At 38.6% G+C, this 19,356-nt stretch overlaps 1 protein-coding gene across 3 annotated transcripts in view; it reads left to right on the forward strand.

Annotated features, from left to right (window-relative positions):
• Positions 1 to 15,489, forward strand: part of PIK3C3 (phosphatidylinositol 3-kinase catalytic subunit type 3) — a 132,730-nt gene extending 117,241 nt beyond the window's left edge. For 2 of the 3 annotated variants that reach the window (XM_050943569.1, XM_050943570.1), the window contains 2 exons: positions 6,610 to 6,735; positions 11,969 to 13,037. In XM_050943569.1, coding sequence (XP_050799526.1) covers positions 6,610 to 6,735; positions 11,969 to 11,983 — 141 coding nt within the window. In that variant the 3' untranslated portion in view covers positions 11,984 to 13,037. Of the gene's footprint in view, positions 1 to 6,609; positions 6,736 to 11,968; positions 13,038 to 15,307 lie in introns of those variants that run through there. The other variant, XR_007773106.1, reaches the window with a different exon arrangement.
• Positions 15,490 to 19,356: the final 3,867 nt, after the last annotated feature.

The raw sequence follows: 19,356 nt of genomic DNA on the forward strand, positions 1-19,356 counted from the left end.
ATTAAATAGTGGGAAGACTTTAAGCCCTTTTTGTTCTGTATTTGTACGGTGCCTGGCACAGTGGGGTCCTGGTCCATGGCTAGGGCTGCTAGATGCTATAATAATATAATCAAGCCTTAAAAGACAAAACCTTTTAATCTTTGTCCAAGCTTCTCATTCTAGAACATACAAATAGTGATAGGCAATATTCATATGGAATTGTTTAATTTGATTAAATAGAAAAGTTTATTTTTTAATCACACCTCTGTGGAATCTAGGCAAAGAAATCCAGTCAGATTTATCCTGTACATTTTGAGCAGAGGATGCTCCTTTCTCTTGGTGAGTGGCAGCCAACCAGGAATAACTTTAAAAGCATACAGAGGAGAGTTGGCATCATTTAAATTCCAAAAATGAGGCTGTATATAAATTGCACAAGGTTAATGTCTTTGTTTTTAATCTCTCTGTGGTAGGCCAAAATCATCTGATCTCAAACTCACAAATCTCTTCCCAGTAACACCTGTTCTTTGAGAAACTATGGGTTACTTTGCTGCTGAGAGATTAGAAGTAACACCTTAGTATTCGTTTTGTTATAAGAGCCATAAGTCAATATTCATTAATCTTGCTTCTGGTATTACTGCAACTCAAGAAATAATTTGTCATTTCATGATATTCCTTCTCACCTAGGTTGCAGTAGTCATTTTTTATCACAGCACTGAAAATCGGTCATGCAAGGATCTAGTGCTCAGCAGCATTTGATCCGATTGTTAATAGCAGTCTAATTTTAATCTAACTGTAGCAGAATTGGTATATTTGAACAGAAATGTGTGCCAGTCCCCTCTCAAGAAAGGCAATAAATATTTAATAGTCATTACCAGCATTTGGCTGATACAGCATCTTAACATCAGTACCTTTAAGGCTCTCAAAGAGGACATTCTTCTACAAGCAGATTAAAAGATGGATAGAAAATGTGCTTGATTACAGGAATTGTGCAAAGCACATTCAGCATTACAGGGGGTTCATTTTTTCTTAGATAAATGTAGCTAACATTTTTGCTGAAGTGTCCTCATAATACCCCTGCACTGATTCAGGAAGGTACTTAATCATGTGTATAACTTTAAGCATAACTAGTCTCATTGAAGTCAATTGGGGACTACTTCCATGTTTAAAGTACCTTTCTAAATAGGGATCCTAGTGGCTTGGTAAAAGTTGAAACTGTATAATATCAAAAATAAAAGGCTTATAATTTAAAAAAAAGTTTGCATTAGGCAAGTTATAACCGTATATGTGACCAGCTGCTATAAGGTTGTTATGTTACAGAGCAATGAGTGAGTGATCTTTGTTTTCAACTCTTAATTGTGATGAATACGTGTATGATGGGTTGTCAATTGTATAAATATACCTTGGGATGAAGGTGAATCTTTTTCTTCTGATTCTTTTGGTCTTGCTGTGCCTTCATAAATATATTTCTGAATCTATCATTTTTTCTGGCTTCTGTTTACACCCACATTGTATACTCAGAATTCAGTTCTAGAGCACTTAAGGAAATTGGGTGGAGTGGGAGGGGGAGAGGAAAAGGATGTATTCATATCTTATAGTGATATATTTTCTGTTCCATCACTAGGGGACATACTAAACAGCAACTATTAAATTAATATTTAGTAAGTATTTTGGAGGGGGAGGGGAAAAGGATGTATTCATATCTTATAGTGATGATATATTTTCTGTTCCATCACTAGGGGACATACTAAACAGCAACTATTAAATTAATATTTAGTAAGTATTTTGGAGGGGGAGGGGAAAAGGATGTATTCATATCTTATAGTGATGATATCTTTTCTGTTCCATCACTAGGGGACATACTAAACAGCAACTATTAAATTAATATTTAGTAAGTATTTTGGAGGGGGAGGGGAAAAGGATGTATTCATATCTTATAGTGATGATATCTTTTCTGTTCCATCACTAGGGGACATACTAAACAGCAACTATTAAATTAATATTTAGTAAGTATTTTGGACTTCGTAACTTGCACTCAGGAATATTAAAGGAACTGGCCAAAAAGTTCTCTGAACCTTTGATGTTGATTTTTAACACATTTTGGAACTTCTTCAGTGTTCCAGAGGATGGAAAACAGCCAATGGACCAGTATTTAAAAGGATAACCTGGGTAATTTTAACTGGTTAGCACAAAATCAGTCCTGGGTAAATTCATGGAAAGACTGATACGGGATAGTCAGTAAAGACTTAAAGGATGCAATGCAACATGATTTTAAGTAAAATGGGTCTTGTCAAACTCGATGTTGATTTTTGATGGGATTAGAATTTTGTTTCATAAAGGTAACTCTTTTTATATAATAGACTTTTGTAAGTCGTTGACTTGGTCTTGCATGGCATTTGGATTGAAAAAAGTAATACTGTACAAAATCAATGCAGCCTATGTTAAATGGATTAAAAACTGGTTAACTGCTAGAGATAAAAAGGTAACTATAAATAGGATATGTCTAGTGGGTTACCACAGAGAATTGTTGGGTCTTTGTTTAGTATTGTTAGCAATGATTTGAAAGAAAATATAAAATCATTGCTGGTAAAGCCTTCAGAGGAGACAAATTTATAGTGGTAAATAATGATGGGCTCAGATCAGTTATACTGATGACCATATCAGTTTGTACAGAGTGCTTATTTGAACAGCATGCAGTTTAGTAAAGCCAAATGCACGGTCATACATCTAGTAATAAAGAATGAAGATCACACTTACAACTTGCAAAACAGTGTCCTGCAGTGCAGTGATTCTGAAAAGAACTTTGGGGGTAATGGTGGCTAATCAACTGAACATCAGCTCCTAGTACGATGATGTAGCTAAGTGGGCAAACATGATCATGGGTATATAAACAGAGAAATATAAAGTAGGAGTAGGGAAGTAATATCTCTCTAATGTGTCCAGTTCTTATGTCCAGACTTCAAACAGGATGTTGATAAATAGGCAGGGATTCAGAAAAAAGCTACAGAAAATATTCAGTCTTGCGAACAAACATATAGGGAGAGACTTGAGAAGCTCAGTATATTTATCTTATTGAAGAGAAGGTTGAGATGAATTGATCAAATCTATAAGTACCTACATGGGAAGAGATATCTTATAATGGACAGCTCTTTAATCTGTCAGAAAAAGGTGTGATGAGATGCAGCGGTTGAGAGCTGAAGCTGGACAAATTCAGACTAGAAATAAGACAGTCTTTAAATAATGAGGATAATTAATGACTGAAACAACTTACCTAAGGACATCGAGGTTTCCCTGTCTCTTGAAGTGAAGACAGGACACCTTCCTAAAAGATACACTTATAGCTCAAAAAGTGATGTGCTTGTACAGAAATTCCTGGGGTTCTATGACCTGTGTTTTGCAGGAGGTCGGACTAGTGAGTTTGATGGTCCATTCTGCTCCTAATATCTACTAATTAGATGCACATGTGCTTGGATTTGTTACCCAACATTCTTTAGGACCACAAAATGAAGGGGCAAATTTGTACCAGCGAAATGAGAGACTGAACCTCAGCCCTTTCAAAATTTACCCTGTAGTTATACATTAGTTAAATTGTTCAGTCACCCTGTGAAATTGCTACGGGGCATTTTAAACAGCGGGGTTGAGTGGTAGTGGTTAGAAGAGAGTGCATATTAGACTCTTTGGTTTTATTCTCAGGTGTATTGACTCGCATGAACATGGATAAGTCAGTTGAGGAAATTTTAGGCCACCTGTACAAGGGGCCTGATTTTTCTGAGATGCTAAGCACGCACAGTTACCGATTGAAAGCTACTGGGTGGTCAGCACATGAGAAAAATAGGCTAGATGTTTAAGCGACTAACTTTAGGGACTCCCTTTGAAGATATTGGCCTCAAAGTTGTTCACTCTGCACATCTATGAAATGGTCATTTTAACCCAGCTGTTGTGAGGCTTAATAAATGCCCCCAAAGCACTTTAGGTTCCCTGGCCACTCAATGCTATTGAAAAACAAGGTCCTGTTTGCCAGTGTAGCTAAGCTGTTGCTAGCTGAATTAAAACAAAGGTTTGAATATAGGGTAGATGTGTCTGTGCTTGAAAGACACTTCTGCGATTTTGCCATCTTGACAAGTGCTGAACAGTTCTTAAGGAGATAGTTTCCATTTATGAAAAGCCATTGATTTCACCTTAATGAAATGTACATAAGTCAAGGCTTGCGTGAGGTTGGGAAAAGAGAGTTTTTACCCTGAAAAGTGGATTTTGAGACGCTGCTGTAATAGTCTGCCTATTGCCCCCTTAGTCTGTTCTTCCCGAGATATATGTTTAAAGGGGGTTAAGGAAATATTAAAGGACACAGATATATCCTTCCGATAAAGTAATTGACACAGGCAGTATTCTTTTTCAAAACAAAGTATCTTTGAGTTGATGTAAATAATAATCCCTAATACAGTCCAGCCTAAAATCCTAAACAAAACCATGACACACAATCCCTTATTGTAAGTTAAAGAGCATTCAAACTACAATAGTATATAATGTAAATGATTCTAAAAGCAAAGCAATTTGTTACAAGTGGCCAGCTTGTAACAAATCGCTGACAGCAGTTCTTAAATTACTTTAAAGTTTAAGTAGATATGTTGCAATTAATAACAGAATTTTATGCTTTCTTATAAACACACACACACACGCTAACCCTATTTACTATCCAACACTATACTTAGACTCTAAACAAATAACAGGCTTACTTTATAAATGCTTTTGGAATTCCTTTAAAAAACAGTTGCTGCAGAGTTTGTGGTCAATCAACTTTACTCCAGTTTTTTTCTTTCTCTTCCTATCTCTCTGCAGCAGCTTTTCTGACTTCTTTTCATTAGCTTTTTCTCTGGTTCCTCTTCCTGGCTTTCGTCTTCTTCCGATCGTGTCTCTCGCTGACTCAGGCTCAGACAGCAAAACTGCCTGCTGGCAGCTGGCCTTTTGTGCTACATTGTAGCACATTGTAGGTACATTTGTAGCTTCCTCCAAATATAACTTTGTATTTTTAGAAGCAATTATCTCACTCACACATGCACAGTATCAAGCATTACTTCAGAGTTCTGATTGACAGCTCTGACCTTTAAAACAAGTTCTGATCAGCTAACTGATGCTCAATAGCCACTGTATGTATGTACGTACACACACACACACGCACACACACACGTGTGTATACTTGGCTTTTTTCCAGGGCACCATTTTAGAAATCGTAGGTTTTCACTGAGCATGCTCAGGATCTGCAGTGTTTATCTCAGGGTGGAGTGATTTTTGCTTATTCAGAATAGAGATAAGAAAAACAAAGTGGAGACTGGAGAATTTCTCTAGTAATAAAAGCTAGACACTTTGTTGTTTTGTCTTTTAATTATTATGCTCTCAGCGTTTAGTTTATGTACAATTTGTAAGTACTGGGCAAACCATTTTTGTGTGATATTTAAAATATGCTGCTGTCAAAACAACAAACGATGTAAGAGTACCAGTGTCTCCAATCAACTGTTTACATATGAAGGATGTAATCTGAATTAATCAAAGTCTCATCTACCATATGGAGATTGGTTTTCATAGGAGTGGTTTTCATAGGAGTGATGTGCTCATCCTTACACTGATTCCCTATTCTTTACTTAATTTCCTTACAGTTTCAAAAAGACAATTTATTCTTAATTTAGCTTTAGGCAAAAGGAACTTCTCAGGCTTTCAACAACTATTGGGACCATCCAAAATATTTCAGCTGCATTTTTGCAATAAAACAAATTTTTGCTTGCCCACATGTAGAGCTCCAACTTGATGTGTCTCATAATGAATGCTACGCTTATTTACAACCACTGTTTATGTAGGTTCTTGCAGTGGCACCCATTGGTCTAGCTGAGCACCGAGTAGGCTGCCTGTTTTGAAACTTTGTATTAATAGATTGGCCATTTCACCAAAATCAGATTTCCAAAACAATTTTTTTTTTTTAATTTCAGTTGTTGGGAGAAATGACTTTTGCTTTGGAATTAGACTATAGTAACATCGCCAGATCTTAGTCATCGGCAGGCAGGATCAAACTGGGGATCTCTGGAGCTTAGTGCACAAGCCTCTACCACATGAGCTAAAAGCCAACGGGCTCTTAGCTAAGGCTGTGGAGCAGACTCATCGCTCTCAATACGTGGTGTTGGTGCCACTAGATGGGACAGAACACCACACCTAGATGATGATGATTCAGTAATAGGATTTTCTTTCTGTTAAATATAGATGGTCTTTCAGATGTTTTCCCTTCTTCACCCTCGGCCCAGGAAATGCATACAGAAATATAGGATTGAATTTTTCTTTCCATAGATACTTGTCCACAGCTCAGTTGTGCTTAAGGTTGCCAGCCCTCCAGGATTGTCCTGGAGTCTCCAGGAATGAAAGATTATTTTAAATTAAAGATAATGTCATGTGATGAAACTTCCAGGAGTTCATCCAACCAAAGTTGTCAACTGTAATTGTGCTGAGTCCAGTGACAGCTGTTTGTGCTGCTTGGAAGATGGAATTTGCCTTGTTTGTATATAAATATAGTAAAAATGGAATTCTACAATTACAAGGCCAGAATTTTCTTTCTGTATAAAAGGGCTGATCTTTCTAATCTCTTCCTACCAGGTGCAGGACAAGTTCCGTTTGGACCTCTCTGATGAAGAAGCTGTGCATTACATGCAGAGTCTAATTGATGAAAGTGTCCATGCTCTCTTTGCAGCTGTAGTAGAACAAATACACAAGTTTGCGCAGGTAAGATACTACAGATTGATGGGCTGTCAGTGGCCTCATGGTGAAAGACGGGTAGAGAGAGTAGTTGGCTGGGAACAGAGAGATGAGCCTTTTGCCAGCCTATGCTTTTGTTAAAGAATTTTGAAGTGGTTAAAAGGTGAGTTAAGTTCAGAGCAGATGCCCAAGTTATCTATGACATTGCAGAACCTTAAGGCAAAGCAGTATCTGTAATTTTGCATGGTCAATGGCTCGACCAGGAGAGAGGGAACTTTTAAGCGCCTGCCATCTCACATTTTTGCAAGTTTAGGATTTCCCAAGAGTTTAGCTTTGAAGTGTATATATTTGTAGTATTCTGCCTATGTAGTAAAGATTTGGGATCTTAAACAGCTTTAAGATTCACAGTTCACAAAACATTATGAGCTAGATAGTCCTTTGTATCGTTTATACATTACGAAAATTAAATCAATTGAAATAAAGTTCAAAAAGAGCAATCTTCTGTCCATTATTCCTCTGTTAAATATACTGTGTGGTTACATTTCTCTTGTGACCAGAAGCCCCTTGTCTAGGTGTGTCTTCCCCTGGCAGACTTCAGAAGCGGTAGAAAGCTGTGTTCAGCTGGGGACAGCCTTCTTAAAGACATGCCCACAAAAAAGTCTCCCCTTTGCAGGAGGAACTGGGCAGCTAAACTCTTGATTTGGAGAGTGCTGTTCAGTCTTACAAGTGTCTGTTTTGGCAAGCTCTGCATGGGTGGGTCCTTATGGGTAAAGTCTACCTGTTGGACAGAGCTCTGTGCTGTCTTTGAATCCTGCAAGAGGAGGATCTGCCACCCCTGAACATGATATCGCCAAGAAGAGAAATTTTAGCAAGTAAGGCTAAAGTCCTCTTTTTCCTACTCTTGCTTCAGTTTCCCCACAACTACTGATTCTTGTTGATGGTGGCTTTTATTGCTGGCTTCTAAACAGTGTATTCCAACTAATTATCTTTATAAAGCTCTGAATCCTCCATGGCGGAATATTCTCCTTCTCTGCTGTCCTTTTTAATATCAGAATGCACACTTCCTTATGTGAGGAATGAAATTTTAGCCACATAAAGTGTATGTGCTAATGCTACTGTAGTCCATTGTGGGTGTGATTCCATTGTGCAATAAAACGCTATTCACAAAAGCCTTTTTATTCATCTTTGAGATCATAATGTTTTTCTGACTTGTCTAGCTCACATGTATCAGGGATTTGTTTAAGAAATTACAGTGTCTGTTGGCCTTAAGTATTAGTCTTCTGAGGAAACTTGCAATTCAGAGAAGAATCACAAAATGTTGATCTCAAAAAACCCAGTCAGGCTTCCACATATTTTTAGAAAAAAAATATTTTCCAAAAGAATGATCAAAATCAAATACAAACTGTAATTTTCATGTGAGGACTGTTTCTATAGCTATTCTTTCAGCAGAAGATCTTCCACTTAATTCTCTTTTTGATGTAGACTCGTATCTTTCATTTTCAAGTAGTGTGTTACCCTATAGCAAGGGTAGTCCAGTTATTTTTTGTCAAGATATAGTCAAAGTCCAGACTCGAGAAAATAATGATAATAGGTAAATAAAAAGATTTGGTGGTCCGTTCAAAAGCGTCTGGCAGTCCGGATTTGGCCTATGGTCCGCTTATTGACTCCTCCTTCCATACAGATTAAACAATATAAGCTTAATTTAATAAATGTGGTTTTTTCTAAGTGATTATTTTTATATGTGAGCAGAAGGAAAATGCAAAGAAAAAGAGAAATCATTCATATTTGTACTCAGTCACTCTAGGTTACTGTGATTACTAGGTGTCAGGCAATGATTGAGTTCTTGTAAGAACTGAGTTCAGGGCCCTAAGAGTACAAGTATCAAGAAGCTATCCCCTTAAGTTAAAAAAATTGCACACTTTTTTTTTGGGGGGGTGCAACTAAGAGACTGATTTTGATTCTGAATGGACCCCCATAGGTGTAAACAGATTTCTTTTTTTTAAGTTAATGAATTGTGCTAGCTCTTTTCTAGACATGTCTGCGATAGAAGTTCATTTGTCTTAGATGGCTGTCAGAATTTCCCAGCTAGCTCCTAATACATTTTCCAAGCAGCACTAATAAATCAGAGTTTGCAGATTTGATCTTGGTCATCCATTTTTTCTTTTTAAATAAGACTTATTCATTCATAACTATTTTCTTCATTTACCCATTGTTTTTAAATTGCAGATATGTTTGATGTTAAAGCATTTAAAAGCTGTGCTGAGTAGGCGCCCTAGGGCTTAGCAGCACACACCTGGTTTTCATATTGATTGTAGGGCTGTACCCATAAGAGTGCCTGATTCAGGAAGCTAATGGTTTCTAATAGGATGATTATGATTATATATATACATATATATTCCTGACACAAAGGCCACCTCTGCCAAATTTCAAGTCCCTTTTGCATTGTGTAGGGCACACTACAGCGCCAAAGGAAAACTGGTCAGAATTTTGAAGGTGTATGTAACAATGTAATTTTACCTAATTTAGTTCTTGGAAATGGCTGAACTGTTTTGGTTAAATTTTTCAGGCCAGACAGTTAGTTTTGTCAAAATTATAAGCAAAATACAGTAGTCCCGTCTAGCTTTAGAGTCTGTGAAACTGACCTGAAAATGAAGTCTTACAATGGGAAGTGTCAGGCACCCTTAATCGGCAATGTTACCAGCTCCATCTCTAATTCCGAGCTCCATATTTCCCCTAGATTCAGGATCTAGATTTTTCCAAGGTAAGTGATGTTAGCCTTTGCATGTGAACAGATTTAGTGCTGAGTAGGCACTGGAGTATACTGGTTTTTAGTGCTTTGTCATACATAGGGAGTTCTAAATGTACGACAACATTCCTGCCACAGTTGCCTATATTCTGAGATGCTGAGCGCCTAGTTCTCGTTGATTGGGAGTTGTGTGTGCTCAGTGCCCCTGAAAAACTTGCACGTACACCGAAAGGGCATGAGCAAGTAGGAAACAGTCTAAAACAAGTGAGGATGCATCTCATTAACAAACCTGGGGTTTGTGGTCATGGAAGCGGGAATCCTCCGTGGAACAGATGGATTTTTAGCAATAGTTTTGTAGAAAAGAGCAGGGTTAGAATATGCAAATTAGGACATTCTTCCAGGCTCAGGGCCTCATGTTGGGGTGTGGAATTCATGCAATGAACCCATGAGGGGGAAGCATGCAAAAAGGTCCAAAGCCCTGAGAGAGCAGAGGAGACAAAAGGAGCAGTGAGGCATGGGTGGACTGAGGTGTGAGAACCTCAGTGTGAAACCATTTTTTAGAAAAAATTGTGAATGCAAAAATTATTGAAGGGACGAACCTCACCTCTTTAAGCTGTGTGTTTGTTACAATTTGAATTAGAGCATTCTTAGAACATAGGAACATAACGGCCATATTGGGTCAAACCAAAGGTCTGTCTATCCCAGTATCCTGTCTTCCAACAGTGGCCAATGCTAGGTGGCCCAGAGGGAATGAACAGAACAGGTAATTGTCAAGTGATCCATCCCTTGTTGCCCATTCCCAGCTTCTGGCAAACAGAGGCGAGGGACACCATCCGTGCCCATCCTGGCTAATAGCCATTGATAGAACCATCCTTCATGAATTTATCTAGTTCTTTTTTTTAACTCTGTCTTAGCCTTCACAACATCCTCTTCCAATGTTTAATGCTTATTAATCAGTGTTCTAATTAACTTCCTCTTTGTCTAGCTTTCTTTTTGGAGAAGTTGCTGCACAAAAATTGTAAAATAGTACAATAGTAGACAAAGGGACAATAATACTCAATTTAATTGACAATAAACCAGTCATCTTGAACAATGGCCTAATTGAAGTTTTTAGTTTGTGCATATGTCATAATATTGTTTTGATGAATTGCAAATAGTATTGTTCTAAATAGCAATTGAAAATACTGTCTAATATTAGGCACTTGTTTAAACAGCAGATATTGGCATAAAGCCATGCAATTTTTTCTTTGAAATGCCCTTCAGTATGTTGTTTGTTTATGCTTGTTTATCTATCTGTTTTTCTTCCCACCTCCAAAATGGACATGCAAACACTAGTATGCAATCTGTGCTGTTTGTTGCACCTGTTGTTATAAGAGCTTTTAATAAGGTTGGTTATTGTAGTAACCATTGTATTTCAGTGCTCTTGCACACCACTGTGTGTGTGTGTGTGTGTGTGTGTGTAAAGCTCATGTTGTATGGTGAGAACTGATTATTTTGGCATCCATTGTGTTACTGAGAAGCAGTGATTTTTTTTTAATTATTATTTTTTAAATAAATGACAATGTTTTAAAGCGACCTGATTCAAAGAAGTTATGTTATGGAGACTTTGTCTGAAAACATGCCTACTGTATAATTTTCTAATATCTCTGTTTTCAGTATCTTAATCTTCTCTTGTTGAATGTCCCTTAAATACTGTTTGCCTCAAGAAAATATAATATATATTTGTGTAGTGACTGTTCAAGAGAAGAGGATGTACATATTAATTTTAAGTCACATTTATAAAGACTAAATGTCCTAGTCTCTGGAGATGGTTATTTTCATTTTAGCAGCAGTCCAGATGTCTGTAGAGAGAGAAAACAGTAGAAATGAGATTTGACCATTTCCAGTTAAGGAAGTTACTAAATTATTTAACTTTTTTTCCCTTAAATTATAAACTCAGTCAGTTGCATTTCAGGATTGTTATGTTAAGCATTGTTGCAAACATGAAAATTTTGAACTCTTCAGTACAGTTTTACAATTTTTCATAGCAAAACAGTTCAAAGATTTAATCTCAGGGTTTTAATTTGGGATGAGTAGGAATAAGCTGCATTTAAATCATATTTGGGTAACTTGCTTTTGGGTTTCTCAAGCACTGTGTCCTAATGAGCAGCCTTGGTTGGCAGCATCCCACGTTGCATCTCAAAGCTGTGGTAGATGATGTCCCTTTCTCATTTGCTGCCAGGTTCCAATTTTGTTGTCCATTTTGGAAAAGCGAACCCTGTAAACCAAATGAAATGCCTCAAATGCTGGGGAGAACGTGTGTGCTGGATGAAAATTATTCATCAAGTGGAAAAATTAACACAAATAGTGTGTGTTTCATAGATATTTGTTCTGCTAAGGATCATGAAGTTCACCTGCCTTTAAGCATTTTATGGAGTTGTGAAATCTACAGTCCAGAGTATAATTACACGTAACTGATTTTCTGCGAATATCAAAGCTGAATAAATGTCCTGCTGTGTTTGTCTTCTTTTCTAGTATTGGAGAAAATAAACCCATCAGCTGCTTTTGTTGAAAATGGAAATATCAGCTAGTGTTCGACAAGGAGACTTTCTTGAGTCATCTATGGACTTTTCGAGACAGCACCTGAAGGCGAGAACTGCTCATTTGATAGCACAGAATGCCTGGAAGACAAGGGCTAGGTCTCTGAGTTACCACTATTATAAGGTTAAAAATGACAATGTATTTAGAAAACATGTATTTATTTACCATGTTGGACCTAGATGTTCCTGTATATATTTCCTGTAAGATACTTAAGCCATGTAGGCAACTTCCTCTTGTGTCATGGATGACTGGAAGAGGCTGCAGAAGAGAGATTCGGCACTTGCTAGTGAATTTATTTTTGTGTCTTGGTTACTATGTTTTGGGACCCAGAAACTGAAGTCCTTTGCTTCACTTAACTTGGACATTGATACATACAGTGTGCAGCCTACAGAGGTATAAATTGTGATTTCTCATTAGCCTAAGAAACAGGATAGTTGAACCCCACCCCCATCCCCCACACACAACAGTTTTCACCTGGAATTAAAGTTTTTAATGGAGTCGTCTGACCGTTTCCCAATTTGGAAAGTGTTCTCATTTGGAAAGGACAATCATTCTTCCTTGCTTACAAAAAGATATTTGTAATGGCTGATAAGTTAGCCAAATACAGGCACAGAATTAGAAATAATCACTGTGGGTCTGTCTATGCAGCCCATGGCAGCAAGACTGCCAGCCCAGGTCGATAGACAAGACTCATGCTAGTGGAGCTTGTGCTAGCACATAGTTTTGTAGACAGCCCTTTGAAGTTGCGACTTCAGCTGGAGCTCAGGCTCCACGGTCTCGTGGGAGAGGGGTAGGTTTCAAAGGCTACAGTTTTGAAATGCTGTCTACACAGCTATTTTTAGAGAACTAGCCTGAATCTGTCAACCTAACAGACTAGCCAGCCACAAAGCACCATGATAGGTTCAGTGTAAGTTCATAGTAAAGTCTCACTTTAACTATGAACATCAATGTACAGTGACCATATATATTTTCCTTGACGCTAATAAATTCTTCCTTGATGTGGTTTTGAGATGTCTCATTTAAGCTTTTGAATTTGTCCTTTCCTGCACAGACCTGGCATCCTAAAGGATTGTGTGTGGCACTCCTACCTTAATACCAATACAGAAATGCTGTAAAAATAAGGCTATAAGAAAATGATCATGTCACACATCAGGATTTATGCTGAATTTGTTTGAATGATCAAGTATAATTAGCTTTTTATATGCCTCCAAACCTTTTCAAAGGGCACCTATGTTGTTGTTTTTTTTTTTTTTTTTGTCCCGCCTCTCCCCAATAAACATGCTTTAAACAAGGAAGGTAGTAATAGGGAGGAAAGCCAGCTGGACTTCAACTTACAAAAATGGAAAAACTCAACTGGTTTGAATCTCCTGAATATCAATCACAGCTAATCTGGCATTAGGCTGATGTATGCTGGTTTATACCCAGACAAGGGGCCTTGATAGAAGAAAGACCATTAGGGATACAATGCATCTATAACCTAGCTCCGGCAGTTGGCCGTTAGAGTCAACACAGCCCAACTCCTCAGCAGCCTTTGCTGTCCTAGCATCTGTGTAGCCCTGGCCACTAAGGATATGTCTACACTGCAATTAAAAATCCGCAGCTTGCCAATGCCAGCTGACTTGGGCTCACAGGCCTCGGGTCACGGGGCTGTTTAATTGCAGTGTAGGAGTGCATGCTCTAAACCAGGGGTCAACAACCTTTCAGCAATGGTGTGCCAAGTCTTCATTTGTTCACTCTAATTTAATGTTTTGTGTGCCAGTAATACATTTTAACGTTTTTAGAAGGTCTCTTTCTATAAGTCTATAATATATAACTAAACTATTGTTGCATGTAAAGTAAATAAGGTTTTTAAAATGTTTAAGAAGCTTTATTTAAAATTAAATTAAAATGCAGCTCCATCCGCCACCCGGACCAGTGGCCAGGACCCAGGCAGCGTGAGTGCCACTGAAAATCAGCTCGTGTGCCGCCTTTGGCACGCAATGCCATAGGTTGCCTACCCCTGCTCTAAAACATGGGAGGGTCCCACAGCTTGGGCTGCAGCCCAAGCCCAAACATCTACACCACAACAACCCCTTCACACATGCTTGAGTCAGCTGGCCCGTGCCGGCCATGAGTTTTTAATTGCAATGTAGACATACCCTGAGTATCCTTACTGTGCAAAACTTACTGCTCCCGGAGAGAAAGGGCAATACTGCATTCTGTCCTAGAAATTCCCCAGTAGAGCATGGAGCCATGCTGTCAGAGGGAAGAGAAATTAATATCTCCCTGTCTGCTTTGGTGAATCTGGCCATTGTGTACTCTTCCCCCACCCCCAATACATTCTCTCTGTAGATCTACAGTACTTTTCCCATCAGCCTGAGATGTTTGGTATAGTTCTGAGAATATAGGGACTACTGAGATTTCTGATTTTATTAAAAATTTTCTATTAAAAAATGCTCATGCTGAGTGTTAACCCTACTTACTTATGCAGAATTTGTTAATTAGGAAAGTTGCTAATAGCCTAATTAATATTAAACTATATACGGAGACACTTTATATTAGCTTCCATTTTATAAATGGCACAAATTGTTAAATGAGTAATAGATGTTATAAAGCATTAAAGCTCAGTGAATTTTTTTTTTGGATGAAGTTTATTTGCTGAAAAATGCAGTTCAGGTGACCCACAACTATTGTGAATTTCACATGAATTTTCCAAATAGTTTTGGCTGTTTTGTTTTGTTTTTTTCCAGGAATTGATATGCCATTCACAAGATAGAGGTATGAGGGAGGAGGATCTCATAACTTTAAGCTCAGTGGTTAGGGCACATATCTGGTATGAGGGGACCCAGGTTTAGTTACCCGCTCTGCCTGATGTGGAGAAGGGATTTGAATTTGGGTCTCCTACATAGCAAGAGAGCACCTCTCAATCTCTCCTGTTGCTGTTCCACTTTTTATAAATAGTCACTGGAGCAGGGATTTAAACTTTTGACTTCAATGTCTATGAATTGACACTGTGAATGACAATTGGGCCAGGGAAAGAGAGTGAGACTGACTCTGTAGCTTACTAGTTAAGGTGCTCATCACCACTTCTGTCTAATACACACGCCTCCAGGGGGTGGGTTCTGTCCCATGTAGTGGCACCAAGACCACTTAGAGAGAGTGAAATGAGTCCTGCTCTACAGCCTTAGGTAAGAGCCAGTTGGCTTTTAGCTCATGCTGTAAAGGCTCATGCACTAAGCTCCAGAGATCCCCAGTTGGTCTGTTGGTGATACGTGTCCATTAATTTTTTTACAGGTTTTGGATGTGGTTTGAGCCAAACAGAATTGTATTTTACAACTGCCAGCAAACTGAAAAAAGCAGTTGTTCGTCGAGCTCGAATAAGCATGGTACACATGAGTATGTTATGGAGGGTTATAAGCAACCTGTTGGACTGTGTAATTATAACAATTAACCATGTATTAAAACACCTATCAATGTATTCATCCTTTATAAACTATACATAGAATCGCTATTTCCAAATATATAGTACCTAGCTCTTATAGATCAGTAGATCTAAAAGCACTTTAGAAAGGAGGTCTGTATAATTATCCCTGTTTTACATATGGGAAAACTGAGGCACTTAGATGAAGTAATTTGCCCAAGATCACCGAGCAGGCCAGTGGCAGAGCCAGGAATAGAATCCGGCTCTTCTGAGTTCACCCACACAAAGCCTCTATCAAAGACAATGGGGCTCAAAGGTCTGCCTATATGGAGTCACCTGCAGGATTGGGGCCTTTGTGTTTCTACAATGTACTGTTTCTCAGTGTTGGAGTTAGTTAAAAGGACACTGTTGGTCAGCTTTGGCCCCAAATGTAGGCTTTTGAAAATCAAACTTCTACAAATCCAGAGACTAATAGAATGTTTTCTTAAAAATCCAATGAAAATCTTAATTAAAACAAAAAAAACTGTTCTGTTTGCAACCTAAATATGGTAGTTTTGTGCCTAACAGAGACAGAAGGTGAAATTGCCTTGAAACTGTGCAGTCTGATTTAGCAGCCCATGAAGAGAACAATGAAAAACAAAGCATAAATAGTGTAAAATAAACTTTATTTTTAACATTCATGCCGTTTTCCAGTAATCTAAAGAATTGAGTAATATAGGTAAGGATGTTTATTTTCATGAGGTTTTTCATATATTGTCCCTGTAATCAGCTACGGAAAAAAATTGTTATACGGACAGTGGGTTTGCATAGTTTATTTCCGTAGCACGGACGTTTTACACAGTTAGCAATACAATAAATACTTAACACCGCCACCCACTTTCACATTCACTTCACTCCCTTTCTGATTTGCCCTGATCCTACAATTGTTTCGTCCTGAGTGAGGAGAAGGGGATATCATCCATTAGATTTTTCTCCCCTGGCTGTATAGCTTTATTGGTTCTTTTCAGCTGCACATGCTTCAGAAGTGCAAGATGGCACAAAGCCTTCTAGTTTTTCTTCCGTAGAGGAGGCAGTAATTGTAAAAGTTTTTCTTCCTGTTGCAAGGTTAAAGTCCCATTGTGAAATATTATGAGAGTTTATATAAAAGAATAAATCCTTTTAGCTCCTTCTCCCCTGTTCTATAGGCAGTTATCTGGCACTGCATTTTGTTTCTGTAGTCTGAAGAGAAAGCAAGCTGGAGAGACTTTGGAGGCGGAAAGGGAGAGAATCTAAACACACATTGAGAGAATCCTACAAAGTAAAGCTGGTGTTAAATGACCCTCTTTCTGTTATGAGCCCAGGCTTTACTCCTAGGACCCAGTGTCATCCGTGGATGGTAAAATATAGTGGTTATTACAAGGTATCCAGAGCTTGTACAGTTAAGGAGTCTTAAGGGACCCATTGAAAGAATAAAATTGCAGGTGGATTGTGTTAAAATAGGTGTTTGAAACTGTTATGTTGAAGTGGGGTTTTTTTTGTAATAGTGAAGAAGCTTTTACTACTGTGCTGGGGCTCTTCTGTCCTTCCAGGGAGCCATGATTTGGAAAGGACCCTGCCCAGTGAAAATAGGGGCATCTTGAGAAGGAAAGTGCCCAACCACATCCATTTCAAGAACATCACAGACTGAAATAGTTTGCCACAGCATGCAGCATTCCAACTGCCCCTTGCCTGAGCCATCATTAGTTGGCTTAAAGTGGGTCTTTGGGAGAGATTTGAAGGAGGAGGGGAGCGTTCTATGCATAAATGACAACAGTGAAGAAAAGCAAAGACTGAGAGGAAGGATTCTCCAATGTTTAGAGCATGTGGGCGATCTGGGTTCAAGTCCCTGCTCTGCCTGTATGATCCTGAGTGAGTCGCATGGACTCTGCCTCAATTCCCCAATTGTAAAATGGGGATTAGTTGCCCTGCCTCACAGGAGTGATTAGGATAAATACATGGTAGATTACGAGATGCTCAGATGCTGCGGTCATTGAAAGGGGGAATATAAGAAATAGCCTAGAAACTGAGACAGACCACTGAGGTGAATTAACAGCTTCGACTATCCTTGATCTTGTAACCCCTGTCTCTGCCATATCTCTGTTTCACATAACATCCTTCATTGTTTGCAGGCTTAACAACCCACTTAAGAGACAGAAAATTGTCATAATTTTAAAATGAAAGTCATCCTCTTTGGCATGTTTACAAAACCTACAGCTTTTTAGCCAGGAAAGTGGGCGGTAATTGGACAGGTTTTCAGCTCTTTGTGCCCTCGGAGAAAATAAAGTGAAGCTGTCATTGTTCACAAACCAATTAATTTTAAACTTCAGATAGAACTGCATGCTCCATGCATGTGTGCACATGTACAGAGAAGTCTACTTATCTTGCAAGGTTAGAGCGAAGGTGCTCCATGACAATGGTATTTATGCCCCAATGAGGGGGAAGCTCCCTTTTTATAACCCGTTAGATTATTTTTCAGTAAATATTTGAACTTTTCCTTGTTTGTTTGAGGTCATCTTCCCTAGTTCACTTCCGTTAGAAGACTTTTCCTCTGTATGGGATACCCTTTGTGATGGAAACACTCATAAGACACTCGGAATGATATAACTGGTTTGGGCTTCTTTGATTTTTTTGATGAATGTCCAATACTTCTGCTGGGCAGCTTGTAGCTAGGCACTTTTCCTGCTCTAATTTAGGCTTTTTTTAAATCCCCACTGAGAATCATTGTTGTATCGATAACTGCTTCACTCCTGCCACCTCAATTTCTGACCACAAACTGACTGTCGTAAATAATAAACTTTCTGACCCACCACATGTTAAGGAAGAAGCCACTTTCTGCTGTAATGATTATCTGATTCATTCAAAACCTTGGGGTGAGGCTGCCAATGTGAATGGGTGGGGAAAAAAAGTTTCTTTTAAGGAGTGATCCATCTGAGGTCATTGCCCAGATTCTGCCAGCATTACTGGGAAGTTAATTCAATATTTTTCCTAAGGAAAGTACATCAACAGTACAAGACCATGAAAGAGAGTGAGCTCTTTACAATTGGAAAACACATACTGGAGAGTTCAAAATACTATTAGAATTGGCTAACGTACGGGATTCACTCCTTGGGATCCAAAATGGGGGAGGGTGTTTATTCGAGATTTCTGAGCAGCTATTTCTCAGATCAGGTTTACACAATATTGTGCTTATCTTACTAGCACTTCTAGTAAGATAGTGTTTTAGCCACTCTCATTGCTGATGGGAAAATTCAGCAAATATGTCCTTGTGTAAACAAGCCCCAAATCCTATTTCAAGCGTTTAGTTTCATTAACTGCTGTTGTAGCACTTAACACATTAAGGCTTAGGTAAGCAGCATGGTCTGGTGGATAGACCAGAGAGCACTGGACTGGGAGTCAAAAGAGCTGGGTTATACTCCTGGCTCTGCCACTAATCAGCTACGTGACCTTGGTCAAGTCATTTCAAATTCTTGTGCCTGTGTGCCTTGTCTGTTTAGATTGTAAGCTGTTCAGGGCAGGGACTGTCTCACTGTGTTTTGTAGCACAGCCTTGCACAAGGGGATGCTAATCTCTGCTAGAACCTCCAGGCATTCTGTAATACACATAACACGAATTCCTCTTTTCAAATTCAGTTTTGATTTATGGCTTAAAACCTAAGATCAAGAGATCAAGTTTGACAGGTTCTAATGAAAAGCTACTCATTTTAGATGTCCTACTCCATCCCAAATCCACTGTGTTTATTCTGTCCTTGCCTTCCTTTCCTGCTCTCTGGGGGCCCTCTCTCAAGAAGACTACTGACGAAGGAAATAGAATGAGTGTGCTTCATCTGTCTTTGCTAGCCATTGCTCATACTCCAGCTATACCAGGATGAAAGATGCAATGAAGTGCACAGCATAAAATGTAACAA

The sequence above is a fragment of the Gopherus flavomarginatus genome, chromosome 3 (genome assembly GCF_025201925.1).
Source record: "Gopherus flavomarginatus isolate rGopFla2 chromosome 3, rGopFla2.mat.asm, whole genome shotgun sequence".
In the NCBI taxonomy this organism is placed as follows: Eukaryota; Metazoa; Chordata; order Testudines; family Testudinidae; genus Gopherus; species Gopherus flavomarginatus.